Source organism: Bactrocera tryoni, chromosome 3, assembly GCF_016617805.1.
Source record: "Bactrocera tryoni isolate S06 chromosome 3, CSIRO_BtryS06_freeze2, whole genome shotgun sequence".
Taxonomy (NCBI): Eukaryota; Metazoa; Arthropoda; class Insecta; order Diptera; family Tephritidae; genus Bactrocera; species Bactrocera tryoni.
The window spans coordinates 62546008-62572585 of record NC_052501.1 but is presented as its reverse complement, the minus strand read 5'-3'; the positions used below and the strand labels follow the sequence as shown (position 1 = coordinate 62572585).

Genomic DNA, 26578 nt, shown 5'->3' with positions numbered 1-26578 from the left:
ATTTTTTTTTATATTTTTAAAGTTTTACTATTCAAGAATATGTGTACGAGAGGATTTTTCAAAATTCAAATTATTTTCGGAGATATAGGCATTTTTCTGACCCGGCATCCAAACTCGTTCGGCCGGAACTAATCCAACAAAAGACTTTAAACGCGTTTTTCTCAAAACTGACTTTTTCGGAACGATACCCACGTTTTCTCAGATTCTACTGGACCGAATTACTTGAAATTTTTATAGAGTGTTCTTTATAGGCTTGTCTACGGTTGGAACTAGCCCCATCCCCAAATTTTTATTTTTGTTATTTTTAAAGAATTCGAAATAGTCAGAAACAGTGATCGAAAAAAACTTTTTTTCAGGTAGTCGCCATTTTGTGGAAAAAAATTTTTCCCACTTTTCCGTAGCTCCGGTCATTGCGACATTATTTCAGATAACTAGGAGGGTTGAAATCATGCGTATGGTAACGTGGAAATTTTTAGAGAACCCCACTTCGTCAGCTCATAATTTTTGAAATTTTTTATTTTTTTTTAGTTTTTAATTTTTTTTCTGTACTCTTCTAAAATTAACAAATAACTAATAAAAAAATGGATAGTAAAAATATTAATTGCCTTTTTTTACGACACTTTAAAAATTACCTGAAATTCATGCTTCTAGACCAGAATACCTCCTTAAGTATACAAGTATGTAACAGATATAATAGCCAAAGCAGAACGATTACTTGCCTAATACAAATTATTAAAAAATTTAAAACGAAAAATTTTTCAGAGCAAATGTATGTAAACTTTTTAATCCCCGCCCTAAGGATATTGCTATCGAAATTATTATTGCAGACGCTAATTAAACACAATTTACGATTTTGTTAACCACATTTTTAATCTGACAAAAAAGTTACAGCAATGACCCTTTCAGAGAAGCCATACAAGTACTAAATAATTAATAAAGTCAACTCAAATGTTTCGTATATGACACTAACAGCCAAAGATCTGTGCAATGGCAGGAGACGAAGTTTGTAGTACAGTCAATGTAATTAATGTAACGTTCATATGGTTTTACTAAACTAATTGTGCTATTCATAGCTATGTATGAAGGCATGTAATTACATATTCGTCCATCGAAACTTCTGATTCAATTTAGATTTTCTTGTGGTTTGAAACTTTCACTCATTTATGAAAATACTATAGCTGTTATTTTTGTATTTAAAACGAGATTAATATGTAGGTAAGTTTTTTTGTATATTTCTTACTGAATTATATTAAAAAAAATATATAAAACTATTTTGAAATTTTCATATTTTAAAACATTTTATAAATTTATTTCATCAAATATTTCTTAATTGCTTTAGCAAGTAGTACAGGGGTTCTTGGAACTAACATTTTTTTTAGATCAGTATTTAAGATTTAAATTTTTATTTTTAATTTTTAAATTTTTAATCCGACTATTGGGATTTTCAATCCGATATTTGGGACTGGATATTTTGAAAATTGTCTTTAATTAAGATTTCAGGGATTAAATTAATTTAGATGTTTATTGAATTATCTTTTTAACGCATCATAAGCAACTCTGGTTGCGCAACACTTCATTGAGTTCAACTCTGAACAATTGATGTATAGTATTTCAGACAAACCGTACACAAAGAAGCTGTCAAATTTTCACAGTAATTGTAAACGAAGGCTGCCTCATCATGATTTCATGACATTACCAACTAACTTGAGTTCTGTTAACTTTTCTTCGTGATTTCTGTCAAACTCTCAAAAAATGTAAGGAAAATTGTCATAATCCTAAAATCTATAATTATTAGCTTGATGTTAGTTTAGATTTGTGATAGGTAAAGCAGTTTCTTTTTAGCTAACTTTAATCTTAATTGAAGCGTAATTTGAGCGAATATCTTCTTAATTCACTACTGGCTTGAACCTTTTTAGTACAATTACACACATAAAATTTGTCAAGTTTATCGCGGCACTAGGTCATCTTCTTATTTAGAAAGAATAAAAATAAAATAAAAAAACTATAAAAGCGTTGTTTTGAAAAAAAAAAATTAATATTAGAATTACATATGGATCTGTATGATATGTACATAAATTTATAGATGTACCTTTGTTTTTTTTAGAAAGAAATATGTTAATTCCTTGCAGATATTCAGCGGGTGGCGAAACCACTTAGTTCTAATGCAAATAAATGCGCATACGAACAATTGAACACTCTCGACAAAGCATAAGAATAAGGGAATATTGAATATTTTTTCAAACTGTATGTTTTTTATAACTCCAAAGTTGCATAGAAGGTCGCTTAGAGCTCATATACGTACGTATGAATATATATGTACGAACATAACCAAATATACTATGGGCAAAAAATGGTGAGACTTTTCAAGTCGCACGAAAAACCTTTCGTCGACGTTTTTTTCTAGGTTGGTATGGCTGTCAGTGACATCTGTGCCAAATGGCACATCAAAGTGTTTAGTATGCACCTGTCTTTCTGAAGTATATAAAGTGCATTCGGCGATTTTACGATGAGTGAAATTATTCAAAAAAGAAGTTCTATTAAATTTGTGCCGAAACTTTCAAAATGTTGGAAAAGGCCTTCGGTGATAATTGTTTGTCGTGAGCAAATGTTGTTGATTGGTAAAAATTATTCAAAGAGGGTCAATAAAATAAAGGAACTGGTTCTTAAGAATCGACAATTAGCAGTCAGAGATCTTATTGGTATAGTTAGAATATCGGAAGGATCAGTGAAAACCATTTTGAAAGATAATTTAGGCCTAGGAAAAGTGAAAGCACGATTGGTTTTAAAATAACTCAATTCTTTTTCGAAAAATAGCGTCGCCCTAACGTCTGTGAAACAAGGCTTTCCGACTAACAGGCCTTACGGCCCGAATATCGTGCAAAGGTGAGCCGAAGTCGAAAAAACCAAGTCAAAGCATGTCAAAAATCAGAGTTTTGTTTACAGTTTTCGTCGATTATCGAGGTGTGCAAATTCCTTCCGACCGGCAAACTGTTAATATGGAATACCGTTGGATTGTTATGCGTCGTTTGCGCGAGGCTATTCGTAACAAGTAAGGAAGGGCTAAGTTCGGGTGTCACCGAACATTTTATACTCTCGCATGATAAAGTGATAATAATTTACATATTTTTTTATTTTGCTGTAAAATTAATTAGATTAGATCAATTTGTGTACTTTGAGTAATGAATTGTATTTTCATTTCCTTATGTATATATTATTCAGAGAAGGCATGGTTGTGAACCGATTTCACCCATATTTCGTACATGTCATCAGGGTGTTAAGAAAATATTATATACCGAATTTCATTGAAATCGGTAGAGTAGTTCCTGAGATATGGTTTTTGGTCCATAAGTGGGCGGCGCCACACCCTTTTTAAATTTTTAAAAAAAGCCTGGGTGCAGCTTCCTTCTGCCACTTCTTCCGTAAAATTTAGTGTTTCTGACGTTTTTTGTTAGTCGGCTAACGCACTTTTAGTGATTTTCAACATAACCTTTGTATGGGAGGTGGGCGTGGTTATTATCCGATTTCTTCCATTTTTGAACTGTATATGGAAATGCTTGAAGGAAACGACTCTGTAGAGTTTGGTTGACATAGCTATAGTAGTTTTCGAGATATGTACAAAAAACTTAGTAGGGGGCGGGGCCACGCCCACTTTTCCAAAAAAATTACGTCCAAATATGTCTCTCCCTAATGCGATCCTTTGTGCCAAATTTCACTTTAATATCTTTATTTATGGCTTAGTTATGACAGTTTGTAGGTTTTCGGTTTCCGCCATTTTGTGGGCGTGGCAGTAGGCCGATTTTGCCCATCTTCGAGCTTAACCTTCTTATGAAGCCAAGAAATACGTGTACCAAGTTTCATCATGATATCTCAATTTTTACTCAAGTTACAGCTTGCACGGACGGACAGACGGACGGACGGACAGACAGACATCCGGATTTCAACTCTACTCGTCACCCTGATCACTTTGGTATACATAACCTTATATCTGACTCTTTTAGTTTTAGGACTTTCAAACAACCGTTATGTGAACAAAACTATAATACTCTCCTTAGCAACTTTGTTGCGAGAGTATAAAAAGAGGCCGGAATTATGAGCCGACAACACTTGGTTGTTGTAACACGATAATGCACGGTCGCATACCAATTCCGGAATTTAAACTTTTAAATTCTAATCCACAATATTTGGGACCAAATTTTGAAAAGTTATTAACTTTTTTATACATATTTAAACTTGATACAAAAAACCAATTTTAAAAATTTATAATAGAACACGAAAATATTAAATTCAAAAACAATTTTTTACGCCCTAATCAGGGTATACCTTGATTGCCTTTTATATTTAGGGATTTGGCAGTTCTAATGTTGCAATATGACAACTCATAACTTTATCGTAAAGTTTACATTTTGAATGGTATACATACTCATAACGTTTTGACATACGAGTGCTATTTGTGATATTTACAGTGACTAAAAATATTCATCTCAGCCAAAAAATGGAATTAAATCGCGATTTTTTCGCTCGATTATTTTTTACAACTTTCGACATGGATTAACTCAGCAACAGCGCATCGAAGAAGTTAATTCAATTTTTAGTTATGAAACTCCATCAAGAACCAGTGTTTATCGATGGTATGGTGAATAGACGATGACGTCCATGACGAATTTCGGGAAGATCGTTCGAAATGGTTAGAGAAATGATAAAAAAATACCATTACAGTGCTGAAAACATGTCTATGATGTCATGACAGATGATGAATTGTGGATTCACGCGTATGAGGCCGAAAGTAGACACCAGTCGAATGTATGGGTGTTTCAAGATTTTTTTTTTTTGGAAAAACTGAACATTTCGCTCTTCATCACGACAATGCGAGCTCTCACACATTGGCTGAAACAGCTGCATTTTCAGCCCTCAAACCATCGATAAAATAAACTAAGATATCAACGTTTTTCGGCACCTGAAGAGGTGGTTGAATGATAAGTTACCTCAATCATAGTGGCAAAAGTGATTCGACAATTGGTTTAAACGTTTGCAAAAGTGTTTAGATCTTAAAGGGGTATTCTTGTCTAGGATTTTGAAAAAATCGATTTTTTTTTGCATATCTTGAAAGTTTAGACTTTCAAAAATATGACCTTGGAAGGATTTTTCAAAATTCGACTTATTTTCGGAGATACAGCCGATTTTGTGACGTGGCGTCCGTGTTTTACTTGAAAATTTTATAGAGTCTTCTTTATAGGCTTGTCTATGGTTGGAACCAGCCCCATCCCCAAATTTTTATTTTTATTATTTTTAAAAAATTCGAAATAGTCAGAAAAAGTCATCCAAAAAACCTTTTTTCTTCAGGCAGTCGCCATTTTGTGAAAACATTTTTTCCCACTTTCCGTAGTTCCCGCCATTACGACATTATTCTAGATTAATAATCTTTTTTTTTTGGTTTCAGATAACTAGGAGGGTTGAAATCATGGGTATGGTCACGTGGAAATTTTTAGAGACCCCCCACTTCGTCAGCTCATAATTTTTGAAATTTTTTACTTTTTTAGTTTTTAATTTTTTTCTGTTCTCTTTTAAAATTAACAAATATCTAATAAAAAAATGGATAGTAAAAATATTAATTGCCTTTTTTTACGACACTTTAAAAATTACCTGAAATTCATGCTTCTAGACCAGAATACCCCCTTAAGAGGGAATATCGCGATCGGTCAAGTGAAACAATAGGGATAATTGTCATTCATTCACTCCTGGTCGACATTAGCTCGTATTTATTAATTTAATAGAAATATATAGTAGTTCTGAGTTGCAGCTTCCGACTCTAAGGATACATTTTAAACACCCGTTTTTACCAAGCCCTCATATATGGACAGCTCTCTTAGCCGGATAAAAATACTGTGACGGTGGGTGACCGGTTATGAAGAGTTTCACATAAACGTGACGAGTTGAGCCGATTTAGCCGTGCCCGTTTGTCTGCATTTTCCATCAATTTTTAAGATATAGAATATTAAGCTACTTTTCTTTCTCCCCACAAAGCTACTTATTTACTACTATTATACATACATATATTATGATAACACTATTTTGATGGTTCCACTACTACATTTACCATCGCATAGAATTTTGACCGTAAGTCTAAAAGATGCCCAGAAATTGTATGATCTAATCTGAACCCTTCATAATGCATTTTATGTCAACACGTGTTACACATTGCTTTGTGGAAAAGTTTAACAGATAAAAGTAAGATACTATAGTATGTAGATATAAACCGCATAAAATTAAAAAGCATACAATTATTATTCATTTATACAATAAGCAAATGCAATTATTGTGTTATAATAATAAAATCATAACAAATACTATATGCGGATGTAAACAAACCTATAATATACAATGTGTGCATGGATGTGTGCGCGACTTTTGATTTTATATGTCAGAAATGTGGTTCGGGAAACCCCAGAATTAATTACACTAGTGAACAAATGCAATTTTTTTCGCGAAATACAAATGCAGACTTCTAGACAATGCTACTACTTCATGATGGAAGGGTTTAGGAGTGAAAACATAGAAAAACGGACAAACATTCATTGAAATTGTAAACAAAAATTCTCTCATTTAGGCCAAAGTAGTGATCAGTTAAAAGTATTTTAAAAAAGAAACGGAAGAAATTGTCAAAGTCTCTATTTTTATTATAAAAACAATTCAATATCAGATATTATTACTTACCAAAGAAGAAACCTACAAACTAGTTGCAGAAATTACGATTTTTCCAAGAAATCTTAAAAATAGTTTTAATAAAAAAATATAAACAATATAATTATTGTTTGTATTATTAATGGTCGTAGAACAATAACCATCCAATAATTTATGTTATTGAGAAAAGTGTAATTGTAAAATTATTTCTTCGTAGACAAGTGTTATTCGTCAGAGCAATAGAATTTCGAAAGGGCGTGGAAAAAGCGCTATTAAATATCAATTTAAATGAAATCAGCAGGTGTTTGTATTACACAAATTACAACAATAAAACACCCATATTACAGATACTCTGTATACAGATGTATGTACATATAGTATGTAAGTAATCCATTTCATTGACTCGGGAGAAGGTTGATTAAAGCAATTAAGTGCACACTTATTACTTAATTGTTTTTATACACAGTTATTTACATATGTAAGTATGTATGCAAGTAGCTTAATGAGTAAATTTTGGCTTAGATTCAATTTACTTTGCTTTTTTACTAATTTCCGAAAATAAGAAGATTAATTTAACAAGTAAGGAAGGCTAAGTTCGGGTGTAACCGAAGAATTCACACTCTTGCAACTTGCCAGGACCAAAGCCAGAGAAATAAGAAATACCTTCAGGTGCAAAGGTTTGTAAGTTATATAAGGTCTAGGATAAGTTTCCACCCGATTTTCGCCGATATATGCGGTATAAATTCAACTGGAAGCCCGAAAGTCATTCTTTTAGGTATATGGGACTAAAGAAATTATTATTTCGATTCAACGCATTTTTTATATATAAGCATACAATTATTAGAAAGGATTCACTCCCAATTTCTATAATATATCTAAAAAATTAACCGATATTTTCGATAAAATGTTCGCAATTGCAACCCTGAATGTCAACATAAAATCTTCACTTAATTTTGTTAATTTCTGATGGGTGGTAAACTATTTTGCACATCTGCTATAACAATCTAGAATCTAGAAACAATATAGAATGCTAGGAAATCATCTAGTGGAGGTACATACAAGTATATCATAATTCTCAATTCAAGTTTAAAATTTTTACAAATCGTATAAATGCATTCAGAAAAAATTCAGAATTTAGATTTTTCGACGCTATTAATTTTCCGTTAGCAAATTTAATATATTTAATTAGCTGGCATACTATATATGTATGTATGTATACTATTAACAGAGCTTGCATCTAAGCAAATGAAAACCTCCTAGAAGCATTAAAAAGATATTTCTTTGATTATTTCGACGACTACAGACGCAACTAACTTCAGACACGCACTGACCACCATTCACAGTATATTCACTAACATCTTAAGGGGTTATATACGTTGCGATCGGTCAAAAAATCTAAAATTTTTTTATTGCTCCGTCAGAAAGTTTAAGTCGTAGAGAATGTTCTCCCAAATTTTCATAAATTAGAACCAAAGTTATAGCGTTACATAATGCACGTAGTCATAGGACGAAAGCCCAGCACATGCTGCTCGCAACGTGATTATCTGGAAATCGTTTTTTCCAAAAGTGCCATTGTCGTGAGCACGATTGCAAACAATTTATCTCACCGATTTTCTTTATTTTTTTTTAATTCGTTCATAACTAATGAAGGCAGTTCGTCAACGAAGCGTTTTTTTATATAAATTTAAATTGCAATGTTAAGATTTTTTAATTAAAATTTTTTCAGTCGGTAAACATGACTTTGAAAAAATGATCCTCGCTTCCACAAAAAATTTTTTTAGGAAAACCCTTCGTTCACTGACTCCGCACGTCTACATATACATATACTAATGAAATTTTTTGTGTTTTATGTGTTCTCTTCAAGAAAAATCGCATTTTGAGGAAAGCGCACTAACTCCGATATTTTTCATTATTTCTGAATGGTTAATGAACTTCGCAATATGTTCAATATTCAATAAAATGACCGCTACATCCCTTAAAAAATTCACAAATTTTTCTTTATTTTTGCGCTACCCCACGTATATAACCCCTTAATTTAATTCCTCTCAGTAAATGGCGTATTTAGTGACAAACCAACGCTAATTGCAGATATGGACCTCGAGTAGCCTCGCTAATTCAAAGGGACTCTTCTGCAACTTCGTTCTGGATATTTTTGGAGGTTAAGCCAACCAAGTTATAGACCGACCATATAATTTAATTTAATTTAATTTTTGGTCATAAGGTGGCCAACTTTAAGGTTTTTGGTCAAATAATCGGTCACAAGCGTCGATCGATGAGACGGCGATTTGTGGTCGTCAGTCAATTTGTGCAGAACAAACCGTGCACATACCTTTCGTAAGCCCAAATGTTCGGTCAAAATGCGGTAAATCGATACTTTAAGCGCACTATTCGGGTAAAGTTTTATCCCTATACATTCATCAGTGCTTAGTTTGCATACTGGAAAGTAAAAGAATCGGAATAAATTCAAAATTGTGTTATAATGGCTCGTTTTGATACGGGAACTTAGGAATGTCAAGATAATTTTATGTTCCAAATTTGGTCGATATCGCTTGTCTATATAAAATTTAAATTTTCAAAAGTTTTAGTCCACGGGTGTCCCTTATTACGTCCATTTACGAGCTCGTCCTCACTTTTTTGCCAAAGAACACCTGTATTAAGTTTCATTTAGATATCTTATTTATTACTCAAGTTATCGCTTGCATAAACGAACAAACAGACGGATCGACATACAGACAGTCACTCGGATTTCAACTCGTCTTATCATCTTGATCATTTATATACATGGTATATAACCCTATAGCTGCCTCGATTAGTTTTAGGTGATACAAATAACTATTAGGTGATCAAAACTATTATACTCTGTAGCAACATGTTGCAAGGGTATAAAAATTATATTCTAAAAGATTGTAAGAAATTTACTTCAATTTCTTGGAATTGTTTTTGTTTGGTGCTCTTTCGAAGATGGAAGATCAAAAATAACATTTTCGGCATATTCGTTTATGACCGAACGCCAACACCAAAATTGGTTTACAAAATTTAGATCCTGAGTATGTATCACGTCCTGGAAGGTCTTTAGAAACCGATAAAACCGATAAAATAAAATTGTTGCCCGATGCAAATCGAGATATTACGAAAATTTGCACTAAAAAACTTATTTACTTAGTGAACGATAAGTACACATTTTTTCTCTGAAATAATTTTTATAGTCATAAGTTGAAGTTTTTGCTAAGAATTTCTTAGCGTGTAAATATTTCGGCTTTTATTTATTTTGACTTTTTATTATCCTCTCGAAACAAAGTTGTTAAGGAGAGTATTATAGTTTTGTTCACATAACGGTTGTTTGTAAGTCCTAAAACTAAAAGAGTCAGATATAGGGATATATACAGATATACCAAAGTGATCAGGGTGACGAGTAGAGTTGAAATCCGGATGTCTGTCTGTCCGTCCGTCCGTTCGTGCAAGCTGTAACTTGAGTAAAAATTGAGATATCATGACGAATTTTGAAGAAGGTTAAGTTCGAAGATGGGCAAAATCGGTCCACTGGCACGCCCACAAAATGGCGAAAACCGAAAACCTATAAAGTGTCATAACTAAACCATAAATAAAGATATTAAAGTGAAATTTGGCACAAAGGATCGCATTAAGAAGGGGCATATTTGGACGTAAAGTTTTTGGAAAAGTGGGTGTGGCCCCGCCCCCTACTAAAGTTTTTGTACATATCTCGGAAACTACTATAGCTATGTCAACCAAACTCTATAGAGTCGTTTCCTTCAGGCATTTCCATATACAGTTCAAAAATGGAAGAAATCGGATAATAACCACGCCCACCTCCCATACAAAGGTTATGTTGAAAATAAAAAATACTAAATTTTACGGAAGAAATGGCAGAAGGAAGCTGCACCCAGGCTTTTTTTTAATTGAAAATGGGCGTGGCGTCGCCCACTTTTGGACCAAAAACCATATCTAAGGAATTACTCCACAGATTTTAATGAAATTCGGTATATAATATTTCCTTAACACCCTGATGACATGTACGAAATATAGGTGAAATCGGTTCACAACCACGCCTTCTTCCAATATAACGCAATTTTGAATTCCATCTGATGCCTTTTCTGTATAATATATACATTAGGAACCAATGATGATAGCGGAATAAAACTTTACACAAATACGGTATTTGAAAGATATGTAAATGACGGATAATGAAATCTCGATTATCACTTTATCATGCGAGAGTATAAAATGTTCGGTGACACCCGAACTTAGCTCTTCCTTACTTGCTAAATTATAAATAGTTATATCAAGAAATGTTGCATAAAATGGGAAAAATAATAGTTTTAGTCCCTATTGTCATACCCATCCTCGGTTTCAAAATCTTTTCCAAATAACAGCAATTTCTCAAACTACCCCTTTCCGAAATCCGGAATCCGTTCATGACGTCAGGAATCACTACATCAGGTATATATGGCTAGGAGAATGTTTGGACTGATTGTACACATTATTATCGTTGAATATCATAAACGTATTGAACAGAGTTACCGTTATTTTCGGTAAAAGCTCAGCGCAGCGCATGACTTCTTTGATAACTTGTATACTATACCGAGTACAAAAATTTAATTTAACATAGTAAAAGGTTAACTGAATAAATTCCTACTAGATTGATATACTGGAGAAAGGATAAATATGTATGTATATATAATTTTTAGATCAGAAAACAAAATTATTTAGAAAATTAGAATATTCGTGAAAGAGCAAATTGTTTCTACAAAATTGTAATCAAACAAAAATTGTGAGAATAAAATTCTTATAAATTGTAAGAGTGTTTGCTTTATTACAATTGAAAAAAATAAATCGAGCCTATTTGACCGTATTTTACAAAAAAAAATGCAAGCATGTTAATGAAATTAATTGCCACACAAGTATTGACCGCAATCATTCATATGTGAATTAACTAAAAATCACGTTTATAGAAATGTAATAATGTGTATACAACATGTGCAAATGTGTTTGCAAGAATGCAGTGCAAAACGTAGCAAATCGAAGAGCCGAAGTTAAGTCAGTGGCTGGCATTCAGCTGCCCGTTATTTTATTACCAATGTGCGGCAAAACTATGCGAAAAAGAATATTGTATGTGATAAAAAGTTGAATTACGAATCGGCCGTCAGCTGTTGCTTGGCAGCCAACAACAGTAAATAGTAAATTATTTCAAGCGCACTCAAAACAAGTTAAGCTATAATATTAAACCAAGAGACGTAAATAACAACAGAATGTTAGAAACACAGTTACGTACTTACATACGTATGTATTTATGTACATATGAGCGTATGTGAGTGAGTAAGTCCAATATTTAACCTTCAAAGAATTTCATGTCCGCCGCACGTTTAAAAGTAGTTCACTCGTACATTAAAAAAAAAAATGAAATAAAAAAGAGCAATTTGAAGTGTCTAATTAAAAAATGCTTATGATTTCTTTGCATTTTCCTTCTAACCACACATAATCGGCGCTATAAAGACATGCAAACACATTCAGCTCCACAATTGACCGTTCAAGCTGTCAATCATTCGCACGTGCGTCATCTTGCACTCCCCTTTTCAAACCTCAGCTATTATTTACTCTCAAATTGAAACATCAAGTCATTCGAATACTTCAGTTTTTCTGCTATTGTCTTCTTTTAATTTCACAGCAGGCAATAATTTTTTCATTGTTTGATCTTTTATGGCAAACGCCAGGTTTTTACCGTTTCTGTAACCAAGCGCATACACAAACACACGTATTCGTGCGCTTGAATGTAATTGCGGCTACTTGCAAAAATTAAAATTTTTAATGTCTTGTTTATTTTTTTCAATGTCAAAGTCAATAACGTATTTATTGATTTTTAGCACAGCATCAGCAGTCCTTTCTATTTCTTATATAAAGTAGTGATGTTTTATGGATGCAAAAATACAAACAAGTTAGATATTGCATTTTTTTTTATATTTTGCAGTTTACAAGCAAATGCAGTTTAAGGTAATAATTATATGCCAAAGTTGGAGGTAATGAAAAGATCTATAACTCTCGTATGAAAAATCGTCTACAATTCGTATACTTCTGGTTTTGAACAAGAGAGAGTTTTGAAGAAAGAGTGATAAATTAAATCCATTAATTACCAAGCAATCACCCGTCTGAGGAACAACAAAGCGGCGGGGGCCGATGGATTGCCGGCCGAGCTATTCAAACACGGCGGCGAAGAACTGATAAGGAGCTTGCATCAGCTTCTTTCTAAATGTCCAACGATTGGAATTTAAGTGTGCTCTGTCCAATCCACAAAAAGGGAGACCACACAATCTGCGCCAATTTCCGTGGGATAAGCCCCGTCAACAACGCGTATAAGGTTCTATCGAGCCTATTGTGTGAAAGATTAAAGCCCACCGTCCACAAACTGATTAAACCTTATCAGCGTGGCTTTAGACCTGGCAAATCAACAACTGACCAGATATTCACCATGCGCAAAATCTTGGAAAAGACCCGTGAAAAGAGAATCGACACACACCATCTCTTCGTCGATTTCAAAACTGCCTTTGACAGCACAAAAAGGAGCTGCCTTTATGCCGCGATGTCTGAATTCAGTATCCCCACAAAACTAATACGGATGTGTAAGCTGACATTGAGCAACACTAAAAGGTCCGTCAGGATCGGGAAGAACCTCTCCGAGCCGTTCGATACCAAACGAGGTTTCAGATAAGGCGACTCTCTTTCGTGTGACTTCTTCAACCTTCTTCTGGAGAAAATAATTCGAGCTGCAGAACTGCCTAGAAATCCAACGCAGGATATCTCTTGCACACAGGTGCTACTTCGGACTAAGTAGGCAATTGAGAAGTAAAGTCCTCTCTCGACGAACAAAAACAAAACTCTATAAGTCTCTCATTATTCCCGTCCTGCTATATGGTGCAGAGACATGGACGATGACAACATCTGATGAGTCGACGTTGCGAGTTTTCGAGAGCAAAGTTCTGCGAAAGATTTATGGCCCTTTGCGCGGTGGCCACGGAGAATATCGCATTCGATGGAACGATGAGCTGTATGAGGTATACGACGACATTGACATCGGTGATAATTGTTTATCGCGAGCAAGTGTTTTGATTGGTACAAATTATTCAAAGAGTGTCGAGAACGCGTTGACTACGAACCACGTCCACGACGGCCATCAATATCAACTGATGATCAACACGTCAATAAAATAAAATAATTGGTTCTTAAGAATCGACGATTAACAGTCAGAGATCTTATTGGTATCGTTGGAATATCGGATCGGACTTAAGAAAAGTGAAAGCACGATTGGTTCTAAAATCATTAAATTTTTTTTCGAAAAACAGCGTCGCGTCAACGTCTGTGAAACAATGCTTTTCGACTACCAGGATATCATGAAACATACTATTACTAGCGATGAGTCTTGGATATATGCTTACGACCCGGAAACAGATCATCAATCGGCTGAATATCGTGGCAAAGATGAGCCGAAGCCGAAAAAACCAGGTCAAAGCAGGTTAATAATCAAGGTTATGTTGACAGTTTTCTTCGATTATCGAGGTATGGTGCTCACCGAATAAGTCCCGACCGGCCAAAATGTTAATACGGAATACTATTTGAGCGTTTTAGATCGGATTGAGCGTAAGAGATCGGAATTTTGGGCCGACAACTCTTCGTTTGTGCACCACGATAATGCACCGTCGCATACTTCATTGATTCTAGGTGAAATTTTCGCCAAATTTTCAACCATTATCGTGCCGCAACCTCCTTATTCGCCTTATTGAAGGCATTAAACATGAATCGCTACGCGCATTGAAGGCTATTCCAGAAATTGACTTTAACAACTGTTTCGTAGATTGGAAAAAACGTTGGCACAAGTGTATTGGAGCCAAAAGGGGATTACTTTGAGGGGGCGACATAGATTTTGTAGAATAATTTAAGTATTCGAAAGTCATGAACAAAGTCTTACTATTTTTTGCTCATAGTGGTAAGTCGCTCTAGCCAATTACCAACGATAGTGTTGTTGTCTTTTCATTACACGTGTCACAGTTATTTTAATACCTGCAATTTGAGATTATTTTTATGATTCAAATTGCTACCATTTCTCAAGTATTTCATCAGCGCATATGTCTGAAAGTGTGTGTTTGTATGTAAATGGATGCGAGTGCATAACAGGTAATGTGGTAAAGGGTCACCTCTATGAGGCGGCACAACATAGAAACCTGTGTAAACAATTAAGCACCGACAGATAATCATAAAAGCACACATACATACACGCACGTATACATACGTATGTCTGGAATGTTAGTTGCATTAAATTTATTTGTTAAGAATTTGTAGTATTTAATGGGCATTGGAATCAATCAGAACCGCACAATTCTAATGTTATTTCTATTTCTATGAAAAGTATCCATTGTATGCTGTAAGATTCGGTATGCAACGAGGTGCACATAAACCACAAGTGCATATTGATATTGATTTCAGCCATTTGGCGAAGTCGTGTGAAAGGCCTTTGTGTTTTGAAATTTAATCTTGGCATTTTATGGTGTTAAATTGACATTGAACATACACACATGCATATGTATGTATGTGTATATTTACGAGTGTAGCAGTGTAGTGCATCTCAAACGTAGCGGAAAAGTAGGCAAACTGTGCGTAAGCATTAACCACATTGCAACCCTACAATTTTACGGTGAATTACGACCTTTTCCTTTATAACGGTTTCATATTTTATAGCACTGCACAAGGTTGCATTTGTGTGGCCTTTGTTTTTGAAGTTTTTTTTTTGTCACTGAATATGAATGAGTCAGTGTCAGTATTTGTGTAAAAGGAGCTGAATACCGAGGCAAAAGCACTGAAGCGGAACTTTCAGAGTGAATTGTAATATCGATAACTCTGTTATTAGCCTCCCTGGCGGTGTTAGTTGGCGATCAGAAACCTATTTAGTTTAAGGCTAATGCCTTGAATGATAACCTCAAACGCAGTATTATGTACTTTCATATATTCAAACTATCTCCGAAACCAAAATGTTGAACTCTGAACATTTCCAACCTCTATAATTGCTCTTGACAGCCTCTAAAAGCTCGAAAGACAAATACTATATTTTTCAAAAAATAACGGTAATTTCGGCTTTTGAAAAAACTACGTATTCATTTGTCTACATTAATGGGAATTTTCGGTTTTTGAAAAAGCTATGTATTTATTTGGCGACATTAACGTTGTCGTCTTCAAAATAGTCACCATTCGATATTTTACACTTATGCCAGCAGTACTTCTAAAACTCAATTTTTTTAATAGTCTTTAGCTCTTTCAGCTATGCGCTTTTAATATAATTTCTGCTTGTAAAAAGACGGTGCTTTAAGGTTCTCTTTATTTTTGGAAATAGGAAAATGTGACACGGCTTTGCGTATCTGGCCAATATGGAGGCAGAGGCGTCATTACAGTATTGTTTTTGGTCAAGAACTCACTAACAAATTCTTTGATCCATTTCTTTTAACGAACGGAAATAGCTCGTAAAGCTCGTAAAACCACGTCTAACGACTCTAAATCTGTTACAGACGAGGTAAGCAATGTTTATAGCCGAACATTTTACATACATTACATACTGCAGGGGCATGTACATTTATCAAAATAATAAAAACAAATACAGTAGAGGCCCGCTAATCCGGATGAATTAAAACCGGCCCCTATCCGGAATATCAGGGGATCCGGATTACCAAAGACATATCAGAACTATGTACTCGTATTAAGAAAAAATATTTAAAAATTTCTGTTTGTTTATTATAACAAATAATACACATGTTCCAAAAAAAAAACTTAAAACAATAAAGCATAAAAGTGAATGTAGTGAATAATAAATATGTGATCCGGATTAGAGAATACGGATAGAGAATGTCGGTCCGGATTACAAGGGACATAATAGAATTTTTGAATTTTTTAACCCTGTCCGGATTACAGTGGAATCCGGATTAGGCCGTGTCCGGATTAGCGGGCCTCTACTGTATTGACATTTGGTCTCTCAAAACACGTGAAATATTTATTTTAAAATTGCCGTTTTCTTTGGAACTTTTGAGTTGTAAAATTGTATTTAAATGTATTCTGTTTAAAAGCCCGAAATTTAGGTATTTTTTTTGAGGCGATAAAAAAAATCAAAAATTATTTTGACTATTTTTTACATGCTTTTTATTGATATTCTAAGAATACAAAACATAAATAATATAAGAAAAACAAATTTAATTTAAAAAAAACGACAGGTCGGCGAAGTATGTAGAGACTGATGAAGCAATGGCTTGTCCTGGTGTGCAGGATATAAATCCTTTCCGTGACCTAAAATGAAAATTTATGCGAAATCCGTGAAGAGTAAAAATGTAGTTTTCTCACTATGAAACGTTTTGAAAAAAAAAATTTTACAAAATGGTGGAGGTTTGAAAAAAAAGTTTCATATTTGCCCTGTGTTTTTGTGGTTCGGAAGTTTTTGAAAATAAAAAAAAAAAATCTTTCGAAAGCTCTTCGTAGTGCGATACTATAATGTATAAGAAAGCTCTGTGTAAAATTTCATGTGAATCGGTTGAGTAGAACTTGAGATATCATGCACACCGTTTCAAGAAAAGTAGTTACATATGAGAAAAACGAGTTTAAAGTTTGAGAACTAGTCGCGCGCAGTCGGAGTCGGAGTCACAAAATGAGCTGTAACTCGGAAAATAATTTGAATTTCGAAAAATTCTCTTAGGGACATTTTCTTGAAGCGTTATACTATAAAAATATGCAAAAAAAACTCGTTTTTTTCGAATTTCTAAACCAGAATACCCCCTTAATTAACGAGAATTGGCTCAATGGCAACTTTGAGGTCTAAAACTTCTCACCGAGAGTTTTTTTTTTATTTATTTTTTTGTGAATTGCTAGCCTGCCACAATTAATCAATGTTTGTTTTTTTTCAGAGGATCCAGTTCAGAGATATAGTGATCACCGCAAAACGTCTTTTTTGAGAGGAGCTCCCAGAGATCAGCTGTAGTTCTTTTCAAATAATAATTTTTACTAATACTAAGTTTTAAAATACAGTTAAAAGATATCGTAATATGTGTAAAAGTTTTTGAATTAATAAATTTAAAAGTTATCTCAGAAAAAAATTCTGGAAAATTCGGGTTTTCGGCCTTCTAACTCTATACATATAACCCATTTAGAAAGCATTCCGCCTAAAAATTCAAAGAATCGTTATGTCCGCTTTGTCGGGAGATTGGGAAACTAAATACCTTGCCTTACACCCTACACTATCGCTAAATATCTACCACGTTTCGTGGTTACTTATACAACCATCTTTTGATGAGTTCTTCATGTTATCTCAAGCACTATTTTCTGCAAAAAAACCGCTCGTACAAAAAGAAGAACATTAGAAAACTAATATTACGATGGGTGGAGTAATTCTCGATTAAATGCCTAAGTGTACCAACATACCACTTTCATATGCTGAAAATCAAAATTTCCCCGTCAATTGTAATATTACGGTAGTTTTCATTTTGTTTTGATATTAAATTTGGATCAACTAAAAAATAATATAAAAGCTATGAAAAATGAAATAAACTTTGAGCATGAATTCTAAACTATCTCTTGCCTCACGCTGTAGTATTTTCTATTTACTATAATATTTAAAAAAGATAAGCATGAGCCATTAAAAAGTTAATGTGATTAAACACTGAACAGCTGATATGATCCGTAGCAACAAATTTATATGGTACCAACGAGTATCATGAATAATCAGTGAGTACATCTGGAATTTGTGTCAAATCATGTAGGAAATAATTGAAACACACAGCGCGATCAGACACTGAACTCTTTAACAATTGACAATAATCAAATCGTGGAAATTTATTTACAACAAGTAAGGAAGGGCTAAGTTCGGGCGTCACCGAACATTTTATACTCTCGCATGATAAAGTGATAATCGAGATTTCATTATCCGTCATTTACATATTTTTTTATTTTGCTGTAAAATTAATTAGATTAGTAGTTCCTGAGATATGGTTTTTGGTCCATAAGTGGGCGACGCCACGCCATTTTCAATTTTTAAAAAAAGCCTTCTGCCATTTCTTCCGTAAAATTTAGTATTTCTGACGTTTTTTGTTAGTCGGTTAACGCACTTTTAGTGATTTTCTACATAACCTTTGTATGGGAGGTGGGCGTGGTTATTATCCGATTTCTTCCATTTTTGAACTGTATATGGAAATGCCTGAAGAAATCGACTCTATAGAGTTTGGTTGACATAGCTGTAGTAGTTTCCGAGATATGTACAAAAAACTTAGTAGGGGGCGGGGCCACGCCCACTTTTCCAAAAAAAATACGTCCAACTATGCCCCTCCCTAATGCGATCCTTTGTGCCAAATTTCACTTTAATATCTTTATTTATGGCTTAGTTATGACACTTTATAGGTTTTCGGTTTTCGCCATTTTGTGGGCGTGGCAGTGGGCCGAAAATACGTATACCAAGTTTCATCATGATATCTCAATTTTTACTCAAGTTACAGCTTGAACGGACGGACGGACGGACAGACAGACATCCGGATTTCAACTCTACTCGTCACCCTGATCACTTTGGTATATATAACCCTATATCTGACTCTTTTATTTTTAGGACTTACAAACAACCGTTATGTGAACAAAGCTATAATACTCTCCTTAGCAACTTTGTTGCGAGAGTATAAAAATCGAAATTTTAGCATCAAACTTGAGCAGCTGTGATTAGTAATATTTGGGGCTAAAGGTGTATGCTACGCGAAATTTCGATATTTGAAGTGAAAAGCTCCGGTGAAGTCATCACTTAATTGGCATGTATTTTTAAGAACACAATCGTAGATCACATAAATTGCAAAAGCTTTACATAGGTTATGCGATTTTTGTCCGTTAGATTATTTTTGGGGAATTATGGGGACATGGACAGTTAGAAATCAACATTCCCTGCGTTATTGGTGAGAAACGTTAGCATTACTGGAAATAGTGGAGAAAAAATGGATATTGTAATGGCGGAATTGAGCTTTAAACAAAAAAATGCTGTAATAAACTTCACAAAAGAAAGTTTCAAAACAAGAACTATATGCTATAGTGGTCCGATATCGGCAGTTCCGATAAATGTGCAGCTCCTTGGGAGAAAAGGAAGTGTGCAAAATTTTAGATTGATAGTCATACCGTGGACATGTTATGGCTAAATCGGCTCAGCTCGTCACGCTGATGCCTTCGGAAACACCCTTTATGTGTGTTATAAACTTCGTGGCATACTTTATATACCCTGTTAAAGGGTTTAAAATATAAGAATTATTAATATTAAATTTTAAGTGAGAGAAAATAAAAAAGTGGCATAGAAGAAATGCAGCCATTTACTGAGCTCAGCTTAAGATTTCAAAATAATCATTTGACAAATCTACAACAAAAATTAATAAAATAAGCTTTTATAAATAAGGAAAGGATTCACTTTCGAACAGAAACCTTCGAATTTGGTTTAAGGTAAGTATAGCGTGAGTCTTGGTCATAAGGGGTCTGTTTGGTAATAAGATATAATATTTTGCTGTCGACACTTATTTTTTTGAAGTTATTTGTTTTAAATATTAAATAATTTTAAAACTAAAAATCATTCATTGACATTCTTAGTTCTTTTGTGTAGCATTTCTTTTTGCAAAAAATTCTGCTCGATGCGACACCAGCGTGTATATAAGATTTTAGTTATCGGGTAGCACTCATTATTACATTGGTGGCCTAAAGGTTTAACTTAAAAAACAGCGTTGATGAATACAACATGAAAGTGTTATTTAGAAATGCAAAATCCTGAATTACATCGGAAAATATATTTGCTCTACGAATTTTAATATATTTAAACGTATTTTAGTAAAATTTTATTTGATAAATTCATTGATTATTGATGCTTATAATCACATGATAGAGTTCCGGTGAGGAAAAAAAAATTAAATAGCTTTTTTGGGTTAAAGAATTAATGCACACCTGATCAACATTTTTTTCATTTTTTAATCAATTGTGTTTTCCCTATTAAACACTTTTTATTGTCAATTTTGCTTTTTAAATTGCTTTGAAATTTTAAGGTGGATTAACTACCTTAAAATTTTAAAGCAATAGCCAATTACATACATGGAGCATTTACTCGTGCTCTCTACATTCCCATACCAGCATTCGTATATAATAAGTGTATAAACATTCCTAATGCATATCTACGTACATACATATGTATATAAACTGCAAATACATGCTCACCATTTTCACTGCCATTCTTGCCGTTCTGTGCCAGAAAGTTGCTGCCGCTGCTGCTTGTACCACTAATGCTGCCGTTACTGCCATTTACCGTTAATGCCAGCTGCATACTATTCTTATTCGGCAGCGAATGCATCAGCTGTTGCGGCGTTTGCTGCTGTTTCTGTTCGCCGTTACTTGCCAAATCCTCTGCAAAATGGCGCTGTAACGCTGTTGATTGCTGCTGCTGCTGTTGTTGTTGTTGCTCTTGTTGACTTACGGTGGCGATGCCGTTTTGTTGCTGTTGGCCTACTGTTTCATTTAACTGCTTCATTTCAATATTATTTTATTTTGAATTTTTCTGTGCAAAATATTTGGATATTATTTGGAAAATTTGGCAGCTTTAAATGTTTAGACTGTTATATTAGTTTTTAAAATACTGTTTAACTGTGGCACAAACTGTAATTCGCGGTTTTGTAGCTTATTTTTGGTGGTTATTAAAAACGCGTTTTTTTTAATTTTTGCGTAAGTTCGAAATTATTAAAAAAAAGACTGTAATGTTACTTCAAAAGTCGTTTAGTCGCACTTTGTGGATAAACGAAACGCACACACCAATTTCAAATGGCTGCTTGATATTATTTGTTTGAAGCGCTTCAAGTTGACACTTTGATTTATTTACGTTAGTCTTCTTACACGCACGTATTTTTTTTGTTGTATTTTTCACTTTATTCACAAGCTTTGTTGCGGCGCGTTTATAGTGCTTGACGTTTGGGGTTTGGTGTTTGGCGTGTCGCGTTTCACTTTCCTCAGCATCGATAGCCGACTAAACGGCTCGTCATTTAGTGGAAACCTTTTTATTATGAAAATCGGAAAGTTCTTTTTTAGCTTCTTATTTTTGTTGTTGCCTTCTGCTCTGTAGCAGCTGGCCGCGCGAATATTATGGTAAACGTATATTTACATACATACATAGATTCGCATATGTGTGTGTGTGTATATTTCCTTCAATTATCGTGTGTGTGCTTGTGGTTGTAGTTGTCGGCGCTTTATATTATTGCTCTGCATTTGAATCGTTGCCAATTCGGCAACTGATTTGTTGCTCAGTATCAGTATCGGGTGCAATTACATTTACTTGGCTTGTTTTTGTTGTTGCTTATGCCTTAGTTAGTCGAAGCTATTGAGTTTAGTTTTGTTCGAAGACTACAAGACATGCTACGCTCTCAAAACCGAGTCTGAGACTGAGTCTATGACGGGTAATATTCTCCATGTTAGTACGTCATTCACCATTCTTATTATTGTTGTTTCTATTCTTTTCTCTGTGATTTTGTGGATTTTGCAAAAATCAAGCACAAAGTAGCTCTTTCCTCAAAGTTCTGTTAGACGCTCAATGCTCACGGAACATGTAGACACAGTTACACACACACGCATGCGCGAGCACCAAATGCGTGTCCAGCATAAAATCAACACTACTACTCACTCACTCTCATTCGCTGGTATCAGCACATGTGTGTATGTATGTATATGTATGTTTGTGAATGTATGCTAAGGGGGTAAGTTCCGTTGACAATTTCGATTCTATGTCATATCTGCTTACCAAGTTGGACTAGTCACCGTAGCGGTCACTGAGTCATTGACTGTTGTCATTCGCTCACAGCTCTTACTCACGGCTCTCGCAGTGCTTCACACGCTTTATTGTTGTTGGTCTCAGCTTTAGCTGCAATTGCTTTCGCTATGTTTTTGTGCTTAACCGACGTGATTTTGTTCACTGTAACTAAAACCGCAAGCACAGCAACAAAGCTTACAGTTAACCTGTCAAGACCATGTACATACACACATATATACATATGTACATACATACATACATTCATTGTAAACCCGACCACTGTTACTCATTTGTAACATTCCAGCTAATGTATCATCGCATTGCTTTATTTACATAAATTCCAAGTGAGCGAATTTATTAGAATTGTGCAGGTGCGTATACGCAACGAAAGTTTCCGCTCAAAGGATGCGATGTTACTCATACGACACAACGCTCCCCAGTGAACTAAAAACTGTTATAAAAACCTTGAAAAATGTTCTGAATATAATTAAATACTAATATGAAAAAATAACAAATTTGTAAGAATTCTCAAAAAATTTAAAGAGAGTAAAACTTGTTTCGAAAAAATGAAAATTTCCATAACACAAATTCATGTTATTACAGAAATATTTATGAAGGTTAAAAAAAAGTTGAAATAAATTAAAAGAAGCTATTTAAAAAAAAGTAAATACTTTAATTTAAAAATATAATATACATACATACATATGTACATAATAATTTATTAATTAATTGGTTAAAAAATTCTAATTTTAATTTTTTAACGCTTAAAAACTGCCATAAGAAAATAATAGAAAAATATGAAAATACTAAAAAATATATGTATATGCAGAAATAAAAATAAAAACCTTATAAAAATGTTAATTCTATTAAAAATGCATATATGTCATATATTTTAGAAATATGTAGTTCTCAGGATGGAGTCATGTGTAGAAGTTGACGCAAGTGAGAAAAGTTCTCTGATGGCCATTCACTTCGGAGTGGCCAGAAAGGATTCTTTTACACATGGCTCACGACTTCCGGTCTTTGACCAAGTATCCTCTGGGTAGCCAAAGAACATCCGTTTGAAGGCGAGCTAAAGTGAGAAAGCGAAACATCCCCTCCACAGGGTTATGCGCTGGGTTTGGGAAAAATTTCCAACAGCCTAGGATGAGAGACCCCCTTTTGATGACGACCATGCAAACGAATTAAAGATTTCGATTTGAGAACATGCACCTGGAATGTTCAGTCCCTTATTAGGGAAGGTGCTGCTGGCCTGCTGGTTGATGTCCTCGTGAAAATATAGACTGACATCACCGCCGTCCAAGAAATGCGATACACGAGACAAGGGCTCAGGCGAGTAGTCCTTGTGGCGTTTACTAGAGTGGCCATATAAAGGAGCGCATGTTCGGTATGGGATTCGTGGTGGGATAGAGACTTCGTCGCCGTGTACTGTCATTCACTCCGGTGGATGAACATCTAGCCACAATCCGCATCAAAGCGAAGTTCTTCAACATATAGGTGATTTGTGTCCACGCCTCGACGGAAGAGAAGGACGATGTGACCAAAACTGCCTTCTATGAGCGCTTGAAGCGCACCTATGAGAGCTACCCCCGCCACGATGTCAAAATCGTACTTGGCGACTTTAACGCCAGGGTGGGCAAAGAAGATATCTTTGGAACAACCATCGGTAAATTTAGCCTCCACGAGGAAACATCCCCAAATGGGTTGAGGCTGATCGACTTCGCCGGGTCCCGAAATATGGTTATTTGAAGTACTAGATTCCAACATAGAAAAATTCAGCAAAGCTGCCTGGCTGTCCCCGGATCGTAAAGCCAACAACCAGATCGACCATGTTGTGGTAGACGGAAGACACGTCTCCAGTGTTTTAGACGTACGTACGCTTCGAGGTCCTAAATGCCCAAAATGCCGAAAGCATGCCCAATGATTGGAATTTAAGTGTGCTCTGCCCGATCTACAAAAAGGGAGACCCCACAATCTGCGCCAACTACCATGGGATAAGCCTCCTCAACATCGCGTATAAGGATCTATCGAGCGTATTGTGGGAAAGATTAAAGCCCACCGTCAACAAACTGATTGGACCTTATCAGTGCGGCTTCAGACCTGGCAAATCAACAACTGGCCAGATTTTCACCATGCGTCAAATTTCGCAAAAGATCCATGAGAACCGACACGTACCACCTCTTCGTCGATTTCTAAACTGCTTTTGACAGCACGAAAAAGAAATGCCTTTATGCTCGCAAAACTAATACGGCTGTGTAAGCAGAGCAACACCAAAAGCTCCGTCAGGATCGGGAAGGACTTCTCCGAGCCGTTCGATACCAAACGAAGTTTCAGACAAGGCAAATCCCTATCGTGTGACGTCTTCAACCTACTTCTGGAGAAAATTATTCGAGCTGCAGTACTTAATCGACCGATTTAAAAGGGTCCGACTTGGCGCTGGCACTGATACTTCGATCGCCTGCAAGAGAAGTTTTTCTTTCTCCGCTCCTTTTTTTCCGGTTTTCCTTTAAAATTTCGAGCACGAGTGAAGTTTTTGAATATCAGTGTAAGGTTTTCCTTCTTTCCCGCATTTTAAACTTAATTTTTTTACTCATTTTTACTTTATTGATTCAAATATATTCGTATTTTTCCGTTAAAAGTGAAAATAGTGTTTCTCAAACACTGGTATTCTAATGTTTCGTTTAAACACGTGCTTACAGCTGAAGTTTGCCGTTATTTTCAAAAGTCCCATATTTTATTAACATTTTGATGTTTACAAAAGTTGCCCTGATTTGTCAGACAATTTTAAAGTGCCAACTTGTACTTTTTAAGCTGATAAATATGCTCTATACGGATTTATACAAAACTGCTATGGCTTCTGCTATTTTCATGTTCGCAGCTGTACATGAGCCCCGGTAATGTTACGTATACGCACTGTCTGGTGTTCGAACGATTTTCAACATGCATACATACATATGTCTATATGTGCGTTAGTATGTATATAAATATGCTTGATTTAAAAACTTCTACATATTTGTTAAACAATGTTACGTTGTTGCTTAGAATTCTAACCAATTTTAACACTAAATATACCAGACCAGTCAAAATGACTGTTTTCGGTATTTCAATTTAAAATTCCTACTACGTGTAATATTTTTTTTTCGTAATAATATCATGACTTTTCTAGTTATAACTAAAGAATTAATTTTATAAAGTTTATATTACTGTATATATGTATACTGTATGTATTTAAAAGTAAATAAAGACTGGAAACCCCATTAAACACTTCCTTTTTAAGAATAGTCATTTTGACTGGTTTGGTATATATACTTCAATCGCTGGTATATCTAGTGTTAATTGTAAGAATATTACAGAAAATCTTATTTCAAAGACTTTGCTATGATTTCTTAGGAGAGGAAAGCTATTAATTTGGCTACTTTTAGTTTTTTTGCACCTAGTACGAGTAAAGTATAAAAATAATATATGTTATAAATTTTGCGAAAATTCCCAGCGTATTGACGGTCTTCAAAATGTAGGAAATGGAATTGAGTTTCAAGCGCATTACATCTTTGTTTTTTCTTGATAAAGTAATTATACTAAGCTTGATAAATTACTATCAAAGGAAAAAACCTAAGAATTCAATGAAAAATCACCATTTGCTTTGGAATCTGTACAAGTACAATATTTGCCTGCTGCCTGAGTCATGGCTGCAATGAAATTCCGAACGCAGCAGTCTAGTCACAAACTAGACTGAAAACCACAATAATTAGCGCAAATTTTGCGATAATTATACAAATTGTGTTAATTAGCACGCTTTTGCGAGAAAGAGCCAGTTGATATTAGTTCTAATTATAATAACTTTTGGTTTATATTGTGTAGTATATTTGTAAGTGTGTGTGTATATATGTACTTCCATAATAGATATGTATTTTATGATATGATTATTTCCATTGAAGTAACAAGAACTAATAAATCATAAATTAAGTGCTATAGAAAGAATGATGCTCTAGCCTAGACTGATTGTTATTCTAATTGATTTTATATACAAGATATTTCGGAATTATGATTTTTTTCTATTTCGTACTTGTT

At 34.5% G+C, this 26578-nt stretch overlaps 1 protein-coding gene across 1 annotated transcript in view; it reads right to left on the bottom strand.

Moving 5' to 3' along the window:
- LOC120770849 (GTP cyclohydrolase 1) overlaps positions 1–21849 on the bottom strand; it is a 39598-nt gene extending 17749 nt beyond the window's left edge. Inside the window, exon 1 of the mRNA XM_040098453.1 lies at positions 20935–21849. Coding sequence (XP_039954387.1) covers positions 20935–21244 — 310 coding nt within the window. The 5' untranslated portion in view covers positions 21245–21849. The remainder of the gene's footprint in view (positions 1–20934) is intronic.
- Positions 21850–26578: the final 4729 nt, after the last annotated feature.